Source organism: Phoca vitulina, unplaced genomic scaffold (genome assembly GCF_004348235.1).
Source record: "Phoca vitulina isolate PV1807 unplaced genomic scaffold, GSC_HSeal_1.0 scaffold2, whole genome shotgun sequence".
NCBI classification, from domain to species: Eukaryota; Metazoa; Chordata; class Mammalia; order Carnivora; family Phocidae; genus Phoca; species Phoca vitulina.
In genome coordinates this window covers 65,092,198-65,103,747 of record NW_022589705.1, presented here as the reverse complement: position 1 = coordinate 65,103,747, position 11,550 = coordinate 65,092,198, and the positions used below count along the sequence as shown (strand labels likewise).

Sequence of the window (11,550 nt, the reverse complement as noted above, 5' to 3'; positions counted from 1 at the left end):
GGACGGTAGTATATGCCAATCCGAGCGTGTGTTCACGACTACGACGAGTCTGCCGCACTTCCGGCCAGATCGCCGGATATCCGCTGAGTGACCCTTACAAGTCCTTCTTGATCCTGAAGTGGAATAGGTGCCGCTGTTGCTGTTGGTGTTGGTGTTGAATTCAGAACTGTAGCGGCACATGGGGCTGGAGGACGAGCGAAAGATGCTGACCGGGTCCGGAGATCCCAAGGAGGTAAGGGAAGGCGACCGACTCGACCCTCTTCACTGCCCAGAGGCTGAAGACCTACCCCGCCAAAACACACCCGGGGCCCTGTTGGCCCTGGATTCGCCCCTAGAGTTTGCACGGTCGGGATTGCTGGTTCCCTCGACCCTTCCCCAGAATTTGTCTATTCATCTTGGACAAGTAGATGACTAGCCCTTTTCTGGGCTTAGTTTCTCCGTTCTGTGAATGCGGCGAAGGTGTAACGACAGCGAAAATGCTGTCGCCTAAACTTTTGTAAAAATAGTATGTTTGTTTTTAGTCAGCCAGGTGATCTGAGACCCTGGTTTGACAGGTTTAGGGAGCAAGCCGACCGGCCTTTAGTGCTTCTCTCCGCTCAGGTCAGGAATCCTGCCACATCTTCTATGGAGGCTCCGGAGATCTGGCCTTACGCTAGATAAGTGAAGAAGTGGTTTCTTTTTCTTTGGTAGGGGTGGGGGTGGGAGGTATATTTGGGGACAGTGTAGGAATGTGCACTATAATTCTGCGATGGTGGAAGAGGGAGCTCTTTCCCAGAGTAAGAATGCCAATGTAATAATTATTGACTGCTTACTATTCCAAGTTCTTTATATGACTAATTCATTTAAGCCACACAGTAGTCCTATGGGGTAAGTATTGGGGACTGTTATTATGGTCATTTTACAGATGAAAAACTAGCATAGAAAGGTTAAATATCTTTTCTAAGGACCACAGCTTTAATCACGGAGCGGGGAGTTGAACCCAAGCAGCATGGTTTCAGAGACAAGACTTAGCCACGGTGCTACACAGCTTTACAGAAGCCAGCTAGCTTTTCGTTTTCAGTCACATTTCCTATCCTTTGTTCTCTAGTCACTTCGCAGCAGCTGTTCCAGGTTTATGGGTTCTGAATAGTTGGAAACTAGTTTATCCCTTGATTTTTCCTAGTCTTCTTATTTTCAGAAAGGGGAACAGAAGGAAATGGAGCCAGCCTCAGGAAGTTCAGTAGGGCTCTCCATAACAGTAGATGAAAAGAAGGTAGTCAGTTTTTTAAATTAAGAAAACTTTGGGGCACCTGGGTGGCTCAGTCAGTTAAGCATCTGCCTTTGGCTCAGGTCATGATCCCAGAATCCTGGGATCGAGCCCGCATTGGACTCCCTGCTCAGCGGGGAGCTTGCTTCTCCCTCTCCCTTCGCTGCTCCCCCCTGCTTGTCCTCTATCAAATAAATAAAATCTTTAAAAAAAAAAAGAAGGAAAGAAAACTGAGGTCATTTATGAAGAACCTATACTTTTTGGACATTAAATCTTTTTATTTAGTGTGACCTTGGTTTTAGTCATTGACTGGAAATTTTACATGAAGTAGTCCATATTCAGACTTAGTATTTGGATTTGTTTTTCCAAAACATGCCCTGATACTTTTGACACAAAATTATCAAAATGATCAATGTAGTAGCATTGCTAATAGGGAAATGATACAGAGGTCTTGCTTCTAGGATACTAATTTCAGGTTTCTAACTGAGGCAGAATATGATTTCAATTTTTTGGAAAAACATTTCAGTATGAATTTTTTTAAAGAGCAAGGTTAAGAAGGCTTAATGAAAAACTAGAATTTGACATCCCAAAAATCATCTTCATGTTTAGAAGAGATCTTTGCTAATTGTGAGAATAAATAGCATGGGTTATAGTTAAACCTGCTTTAGCCCTCCCAGCTTTCATGAGCTTTGGTCTCTTCCCCAAAGGGCATGGTAGAGAATAAAGCAGATTGTGTTGGAATTTTGAAAACATAATGAGGGATTGCTGAGCTAGTTCTTATCTTCCTATATACCTTTTCTTTCCCTTCCTCCAAATGTGGATATGTGCATGTGCAGGCAGGCAAACAGCTTGCTTTTGACAGGTTGAAATATTGATCAGACTTGGCTGTGCCCCAGATTTTGGCCTATAATGATGCTCCCACAGGGAATTTTTTATACTGCTCTCCTTGGAAGAAAGGAAACTAAGTTTGAGGTTGTGTACCTGAATCTGAAGTAAATAGGCAGGAGTTGGTGTTTCCAATCTTGTGAATGGGTTACTCTAGACCTTTGATGCACTTATGCTGATAGTCTACTTAGAGTCCTGGGAGTTCACCAAGTCAAAAAGCAGTGACTGTAACCGTTTTTAGTTAAGCTCTGGCTAAAGAAAAGTTTAGGTTTGGCCATTTTCATATTCCCAGTTCATGTTCAGAGTCTAGAAAAAATGTTAGTTTTCCTCCTAACTTTGGGATATAAGGACTAAATTGAGCTATTTCTGGTAATACTAGGGCCTACCAGAATTTCAAACAAAAATACTTTAAGTTATGTAGGTTCCATGTGAACATCAGCTTGAATCTGTATCAAAAAATGTCTAATTGGGGCACCAGTTGGCTCAGTCGATAGAGCATGTGAATCTTGATCTCAGGGTGGTGAGTTCAAGCTTCACGTTGGGCGTAGAGCTTTAAAAAAAAAGAAAGAAAGAAAATATCTAATTAGTGTTCTCTCTAAACTGGGAGCCCTTAAGGGTCTGTTGTGATTAATCAAATTACAGATATGAAAGTATTTTATAAACTTTATTTATTTTAAATATTTTATTTATTTACTTGAGAGAGAGAAATCGAGACAGCACAAGCAAGGGAGAGGGGCAGAGAGAGAGGGAGAAGCAGACTCCCCCTGAGCAGGGAGCCCGATGTGGGGCTCGATCTCAGAACCCTGAGATCATGACCTGAGCCGAAGGCAGAGTTTAACCGACTGAGCCACCCAGGCGCCCCACTTTATAAACTTTAGAGTGTCCTACACGCTAGGTTGTTGCTAATGAAAGTGAGATAGTGTGTCCTTGTTGAAATGTTTGTTTTAATCAGGTATGGTAAGAGTACAGGCATGGAGACAACTGTTTTTGAAAGAAGAGTTTATTATGAGTCCCAAGAGAAGGGGGGGAAGGCCACACCACTCAGGGCCACCTGGAGAAGGGCCTGGACCATCGGAAAGAGCAAGGGAAACCAGACTCTTGGTTTCTGAGGGGGAAAATGGGTGAGGCAGGATAGGCAAGCTCTGGTAAATTTAGGATTGGATTATTTGAGTAATTTCTGTGGGTTCTGGGCTATAGGGGTGGTCTCTAGCTGTTTGGTACTTGGCCTTCAGGGTGATTAGGGCAGGAGCAATAATTGGTTTAGTCTAGGAGATAAAGGAAGTGATTGGTGATAAGGGTTTTGGATTGGTTGGTTTACATATGAAAGGTGTGTCCCCTGGGAGGGGCTTTCTCTCCAGGATTAGCAAAGCCCCTAAAATGTCAAAGCATCATAAAATACAGAAAAATTTAAAACACAATTAATACAGTGTTTATCCTCAGTAATTACAACATCAGTATGATTAGGAATATATATCCTAAGTTGCTGCTGACATTAATTTTGTTTTCCTTTTGTAGGAGGAAGAGGAGGAGGAGGAATTAGTGGTAAGAGCCGTCTCAGGTTTGGAACCATCTCAGTAAAAGGAAGTTTGAGCTTCATGAACTCTAAGGGCATTTTAAGGAGTCTTTATTTGACACGTGGGAGAGAATGGAAATGGAAAAAAACTTTAATACTTCCTTCCTGTGCTGGGGAGTGTTTGGGGGGTGCGGGCCTGGGAAGCTGAGTCTTTTCTGGGTTCGGAGCTTCTTTAGTCATGGTGTCAGGGAGCAGAGCATCATCTTGAGGGCCTGGTATTCAGTTATCTATCTGCTATTTGTGGTTTAATAAAGGACTCTGGAAGAAACTTTTCTTATATAGTCCTTCTCCATGTTAATATTGCCTTTCTAGCTGGGCAGCTGGGGTACATAGGCCTGGCTGTCAGATGAGGGGAATTCAAATTCACAGACATTACATATCCCAAATGCTGTGTTAACAAGTAAGGCCTCCTATAGATCTACTTCAAGTTTGGCTAGGTTTCCTTTACCACCTTGTTTTTCAGATAGGACTGAGGCTTTCAGTGCATACTGGCAACCTTGGAAGGCAGGAATGTGAAACTTTCCCCTACTACTTAGCATCAGAATTGAATGGGAGACCCCATTCTGCCATTTCTGGCGGCAGTGTGGCTCTGCCAGCTGGCCTTCTGCACGGTAATTCAGAGGCAGCACCTTGGTTTGGTGGTTGTATTAATCAAAGCAGATGGTTTGTGGGTCTCCTCCTAAAACCCGCATTTCGGTTCTTTTCTGTGTTTCTCCTTCAGGATCCCCTAACAACAGTGAGAGAGCAATGCGAACAGCTGGAGAAATGTGTAAAGGCTCGGGAGCGGCTAGAGCTCTGTGACCAGCGTGTATCCTCCAGGTCACAGACAGAGGAGGATTGCACCGAGGAGCTCTTTGACTTCCTGCATGCAAGGGACCACTGCGTAAGTCAGCCTAAAGTTAGGAAGGGGAAGGCTTACATTGGCCAGGCAGACTTGGTGCTGACAACTTTTCCATACTAGGGGCAGATCCAGCAATAAGCATTTACTTACTGGCCCATCTACGTCAGATACAGTGCAGAGCACTTTACATAAATCATCTTGCCTAATGCTACTACTTTCACTGGAGATAGGTCTCATTAGCCACATTTTACAGATAAGAAACTGAGGCTTAAAGAAGAGAAATGATGTCCCAACTTGGACTGCTAAACATTGGAGAAGCTGGATTTTGTATCTTTAAGTAACAGGCTATTCTTTAAAATCATTTATATCCTCCAGTATGTCTTGTACATGGTAGTTGGTCCAAAAAGTTTTCCTTTTTTTTTTAAAGATTTTATTTATTTGGGGCACCTGGGTGGCTCAGTCGTTAAGCGTCTGCCTTCGGCTCAGGTCCTGATCCCAGTGTCCTGGGATCGAGCCCCACGTCGGGCTCCCTGCTCGGCGGGGAGTCTGCTTCTCCCTCTGCCACTCCCCCTGCTTGTGTTCCCTCTCTCACTCTCTCTGTCAAATAAATAAAATCTTAAAAAAAAAAAGATTTTATTTATTTGAGAGAGAGAGAGAGAGAGAGCAGGGGAAGGGGCAGAAGGAGAGGGAGAAGCCGACTCCCCGCTGAGCAGAGAGCCCAACCCAACACAGGGCTCAACCCCCCAGGATCATGGACTGAGCCAGCCAGCGCCCCCCCTTTTTTTAAGTAAATTTGTATTTGACTGTCTTACATATGACAGGTATTTTAAATAAATTACAGAGTAGGCAAAAGTTTAATATGACTGCTTATATTAAAACCAATTGGGTGGTTAATAAACATATGAAAAGGTGCTTAACACCATTAGCTCTCAGGGAAATAAAGATCAAAACGACAATGAGATACCAGTTCATACCTACTAGGATGGGTATAATCAAAAAGATAGGGAGAAATGGGTGAAGGGGGTCAAAAGGTAAAAAGGAAAAAATAAATGACCTTTCCCCCCTGAAAAAAGTTAATGATCTCCACTCAGCCAACTTTATATATGCTTCAACAATCCCAGGGGCACTGGCTGGCTCAATTGGTAGAGCATGCATCTCTCTATCTCAGGGTCTTAAGTTCAAGCCCCATGTTGGGCGTAGAGCTTACTTAAAAAAAAATATCCCAATATAGGTGTTTTAATTCTATGATATACAGTGGAAATACACAAATGCACTCCCCACCCCCATTAAACACATTGTTACAATTAAGGAAGATATTTTATAAAGATAGAAAAATCTGACTGAAATCATACTGCCTAGAGATAACCATGTCTTCTTGTATATACTATCAGATTTTTAAACAAAAATGGAATCCAAATACATTTAATATAAAATATGAATAGAGGCATTATATTCCTTTTTCAACATAATTTTAGTGGAAAGAAGGAAAATTTATATACCGAATATAATTCTATATTTCTCCATCTATAATTCTCCATATCATTAAAAAAAATAGATCGGTGTTGGCGATTTGGAGAAATTGGAAACCTCATACACTGCTGTTGGGGATGTAGATTGGTGTAGCCCTGTAGAAGACAGTCTGGCAGTTCTTCAAAAAGTTAAACATAGAGTTAACATATGATCCAGTAATTCTCCTAGGTATATACTCAAGAGAAATGAAGACATATGTCTGTACAAAAGCTTGTACAAACATAATCATTGAAGCATTATTCATAATAGCCAGAAAGTGGAAACAACATAAATGTTCATCAACTGATAAATAGATAAAATGTAATATATCCATATAATGGAATATTATTTGGTAATAAAAAGAAATGAAGCACTTTATTCAAAAAGTTAAACTCTGCTATATGATCTAGCAATTCCACTTCTGGTTGTATACCCAAAAGAATTGAGACTCTGTTCAGTTGAACAGATATTTGTACATGCCTGTTCATATAGCATTCATAATAGCTAAAAGATGGATGCAACCCAAATGTCCATTGTGGTATATACCTATAATGAAATATTTAGCCTTAAAAAGGGAAGAAACTCTGACGTGTTACAACCTGTGTGAACCTTGAAGACATGCTAAGTAAAATAAACCAATCACAAAAAGACAAATATGTCATTCCACTTACGAGGTGCCTAGAATAATCAAATTCATAGAAAGTGGAATGGTAGTTACCAGGGTCTTCAGGGAGGGGGAAGTGGGGAATTACTTAGTTTCAGTTTGGGAAGATGAAAAATTCTGGAAATTGATAATTGCTGGACAATGAGTTACTTAATGCCCCAGAAATGTAGAGTTAAAAATCATTAAAATGAGGGCACCTGGCAGGCTTGTTCACTGGAGCGTGTGACTCTTGATCTTGGGGTTATGTTTTTGTTTTTTTTCTTTAGATTTTATTTATTTCTTTGACAGAGAGAGACACAGCGAGAGAGGGAACACAAGCAGGGGGAGTGGGAGAGGGAGAAGCAGCTTCCCGCGGAGCAGGGAGCCCGATGCGGGGCTCGATCCCAGGACCCTGGGATCATGACCTGAGCCAAAGGCAGACGCTTAATGACTGAGCCACCCAGGTGCCCCTCGGGGTTGTGATTTTGAGCCCCATGTTTGTCATAGACTTTACTTAAAAAAAATACAGTTAAAATGGTAAATTGTATGTTATTTAAATACTTTTATGAGCCAAGCACTGGGTTGAGATGTAGGAATGAGATAGGCATGGTCCCTTCCTTCACTTAGTTGAACCAGCATAGAAGACAAGTAGAATACTTAACTCTTTTGGGTATAACCTTCTCAGGATGGCCTTCACTAATCCTCTATTTAAAGCTGCTATGCTCCCCCCACTTTTTATTTTCCTCAGAGCGTTTATCACTGTCAGAAGTTTACCTTATGTGTATATTATATTTCTCTTATTAGTCTCTCAGTTTCTTAAGAGACAGATACTTCCTGGTTTACCATTATAGCTCACTCAGCACCTAGAACAGTAGCTGGTGTGTAGTAGATGTTATATAAATATTTTTATATTAATAAACACTGTGATATGGGAGGTATAAGTTTCTTTGGGGGAAGAATGAGGAGGGACAGATTTGTGTGGGGATAGGAGTTTATTTAGAGAACGCTTAAAAGAAATGACATGTAAACTTAAGTTCTAAAGGAAAGAGAAAAGATTTTTTAAAAAGTAGAAAAGAGAGTTTTAGGTAGCAGGGAGATAGTATTCAGGTAACTGAAGGTAGTTCACTAGGGCTCAAGAGGGGTATGGGTGTGTGGGAAGGCTGTGGAGAGAGAAGAGGCAGTAGTGCTCCAGGTCATGAAGGACCTTGTAAGCTATGACATTAAAGCTGCCAGTTGATGACATCCTTTTCTTTCCCCCATCTAGGTGGCCCACAAACTCTTTAACAGCTTGAAATAAACGTGCATACTTCACCCCAGCCTTCATCACCCGGGCATCAGGATATTTCATGGTTTCGACCATGCCATTTGTTTCTTATCTGTGTAACTGTACGTTCATGTGAACCTCATGGATCTTGGCTTAGGCAAGTAGCTTCTATGTAATTAGCAGTGATTCCTCTTAATAAAGTCCAGTGATCTGCAGACCTGCTGCCTCCTTTCCTCTTTTTTTTTTCTTTAAATTTGAAAATCTCAAACATAAGACTAGGTAGAACAATAATCAACACCCATGTACCCATCACCCAGCAAGTATGTATCTCTTTTTTATTTTTATTTTTTAAGATTTATTTATTTGAGAGACAGTATGTGCTGGGGTAGGGGCAGAGGGACAGGCAGACGCCCTGCTGAGCAGGGGAGCCCAATGCGGGACTCAATCCCAGGACCCCGAGATCATGACCTGAGCGAAAAGCAGACACTTAACCTATTGAGCCACCCAGGCGCCCGCAAGTATGTATCTCTTAATGATAAGGACTAACAAAGTTTACCTTGATGCCATTATCGCAGTTAAAATGAACAGTGATGGATGACTTAATTTTATTGGATACCCAGTCGATATGAAAGTCTCCTACCACAGAAGTGTCTTTTGACAGTTTTTTGTCTCAGTGTCCAACAAGGTTGCTTTTTTCTTTAAAAAAGATTTTATTTGATGGGGCACCTGGGTGGCTCATTCGTTAAGTGTCTGCCGTCGGCTCAGGTCATGATCCCAGGGTCCTGGGATCAAGTCCTGCATTGGGCTCCCAGCTCAGGGGGAAGCCTGCTTCTCCCTCTCCTCTCCCACTCCCCCTGCTTGTGTTCCCTCTCTTGCTGTGTCTCTGTCAAATAAATAAAATCTTTAAAAAAAAAAAGTAAGAATTTATTTGAGACAGAGCATGAGTTGGGGGAGGAGCAGAGGGTAAAGCAGTCTCTTTCAGTCTATTGTCCTAGCTACAGGGATGGCCAGCATTTCACAGCCATTTCTGATTTAGAACCCATTTCATGGTGATGTATAATCTCACAAATAACTTTATAAATGGTGGCATTGTATTTGTTGTATGTAATCTGATTATATTTTCAAACATCTCATTAAAATTTCAAACATACGGCAAAGCTGAAAATTTACAGTGAACATCCCTAAACTCATTAGTCAGATTTTAACGAATGGTATTCTAGTGTTAGTGTTACCACAGAAAGGAGGAATTACCCAGAGAAATAGCTCCAGAATTCTGCCTAGAGGATGCTTGAGTCTGTTGGCTAAATATTAAGCTGCAAATGAATAGGGCAAAGCTCCCGTGTAGCCAGGCAATGAACTACTGGGTACTTATAAACTGAATAATACCCAAAGTTAACAGAAGGCTGGGAGATATTTGAGTTTTGACGAGCTAATGTGGGGAATTCTATTGAACTTGTTGAACACCTGTTGTTCAATGAACAAGCATTGAACTTGAACTCCAGAAGAGGGCGTTTCAGCAGTAGGGCTAAAATTAGCCCTAGAAAGAGGCCACTCAGGATAGTCTATACCCCATCTTAAAAAGGAGCCTTGAAAGGATCAAGCTGATTCACAAAAATACCTGACTGCCTGCCAGAACAAAGTCCAAGACTTTTTAAAAGAAGTCAACAAGATCCAGCATTCAACAATGTAAATTTTATAATACCAAACATTCAATAAAAAATCACTAGACATGCAAAAAAAGCAGGCAAATGTGACCAGGAGAAAAATAGTCAATAAAAACAGACAGATGATGATAAGATGATAAAATAGTAGACAAGGACTTTGAAAGCACTATTACAAATATACCCAAGGATTTAATGGAAATGAACATAATGAGAGAAGTAGAAAGTATAAAATGAATCAGATAGAATTTTTGGAACTTAAAAGTACAATATCTGGGGGCACCTGGGTGGCTCAGTTAAGTGTCCAACTCCTGGTTTCGGCTCAGGTCATGATCTCAGGGTTGTGAGATTGAGCCCCAGATGGGCTCCTCGCTCAGCGCCAAGTCTGCTTGAGATTCTCTCCCTTTCCCCCTGCCCCCACTTGCGTGTTCTCGTTCTCAAAAAAAAAAAGTACAATATCTGAAATTTAAAATTCACTTAAGATTGGCAAAAGATTACACACTGAAGAAGAAAAAGAATAGGTGTGCTTGTATGTTCTTGAAGACACAGCAGCAGAAACTATAAAAACTTGAAGCACAAGAGAAAAAGAAACACTAAAAATAGATGAACAAGGAAAAGGTAAGCTGTGAGATAATACCAAATGGCGCAGAAGGGGGAGGGGGGATTGGAGGGAAGAAAGAAAAGAAATTTTTTTTACCAAAATTACTTTTTTTGAAGTATACCAAATTACTTTATTTGAAGGAATGTTACAAATGAAAGAAAAGTTGATGTTTTGGAACAGAAAAAAATTTTGAGGGGTGCCTGGGTGGCTCAGTCAGGTGAGCATCTGCCTTCACTTGGGTCTTGATCTCGGGATCCTGGGATCAAGCCCCGCATCGGGCTCCCTGATCAGTGGGGTGTCTGCTTCTCCCTCTGCCCTTCCTTGTGCTCTCTCTGTCTCCAATAAATAAATAAATCTTTTAAAAAAATTTGAAACAGTAATGGTTGAAATTTTCCAAGTATAATGAAAATTATAAACTCACAGTTCCCAGAAGCTCAACAGACTCCAGCCAGAATAAACAGGAAATCACATCAAGTCACTTATCCCCAAATTGCTGAAAACTAGTGATAAGAAAATCTCAAAGAGAAAAGATGCATTACATACAGAGGCACAACAGTAAATTACTACCCACTTCTCTTAAGAAAACAAATCTTTAAAGTGTGGAAAGAAGTAAATATACCAGAATTCCATATCTAGTGAAAATATCCTTAAAAAATTAGGATGTTTTAAACAAATGAAAGGTGAGAGAATTCATTGTCAGCAGACTTGGACTCTAAGAAAGATTAAAGGAAGTTCTTAAAAAAAAAAAAAGACACTAAATGGAAACTTTGATCTACATAAAGAAATGAACAGTCCCAGAAATGGTAAATAAATGGGTAAATAGGGGAAGGAAGGAAAAAAAAAGAGGGAGGCAAACCATAAGAGATTCTTAATGATAGAGAACAAACTGAGGGTTGCTGGAGGGGAGGTAGGCGGGAGATGGGCTAGATGGGTGATGGGTATTGAGGGGATGAGCACTGGGTGTTATATAAGTGATATAAGTGATGAATCACTAAATTCTACTGAAGCCAACATTACACTATATGTTATATATAAATTCTATATATAAATTCTATAAATAAAAACTTGAAAGAAACAAGGGGTGCCTGGGTGGCTCAGCTGTTAAGCATCTGCCTTTGGCTAAGGTCAGGATCCCAGGGTCCTGGGATTGAGCCCCGCGTAGGGCTCCTTGCTCAGCGGAGAGCCTGCTTCTTCCTCTCCCTCTGCTGCTCCCCTTGCTTGTGCGCTCTCTCTTTCTGTGTCTCTGTCAAATAAATAAATAAAATCTTAAAAAAAAAAAAAACTTAAAAGAAACAATAAATGGGTAATAGAATAGGTATTTTATTTA

At 40.9% G+C, this 11,550-nt stretch overlaps 1 protein-coding gene across 2 annotated transcripts; it reads left to right on the top strand.

Annotated features, from left to right (window-relative positions):
- The first annotated feature begins 12 nt into the window (after window positions 1–12).
- On the top strand, window positions 13–8,178 carry LOC116648074 (cytochrome b-c1 complex subunit 6, mitochondrial). Of its 2 annotated transcripts, XM_032429883.1 has the most exons (5): window positions 75–232; window positions 3,647–3,673; window positions 4,168–4,315; window positions 4,426–4,587; window positions 7,962–8,178. In XM_032429883.1, exons 3-5 carry the CDS (start codon window positions 4,253–4,255, stop codon window positions 7,992–7,994), a joined length of 258 nt encoding a protein of 85 aa, XP_032285774.1. In that variant the 5' UTR covers window positions 75–232; window positions 3,647–3,673; window positions 4,168–4,252; the 3' UTR covers window positions 7,995–8,178. The 2 variants fall into 2 exon arrangements, with proteins under 2 accessions (XP_032285764.1, XP_032285774.1); XM_032429873.1 differs by lacking the exon at window positions 4,168–4,315 and having other exon boundaries at window positions 13–232.
- The last annotated feature ends 3,372 nt before the right edge of the window (window positions 8,179–11,550 follow it).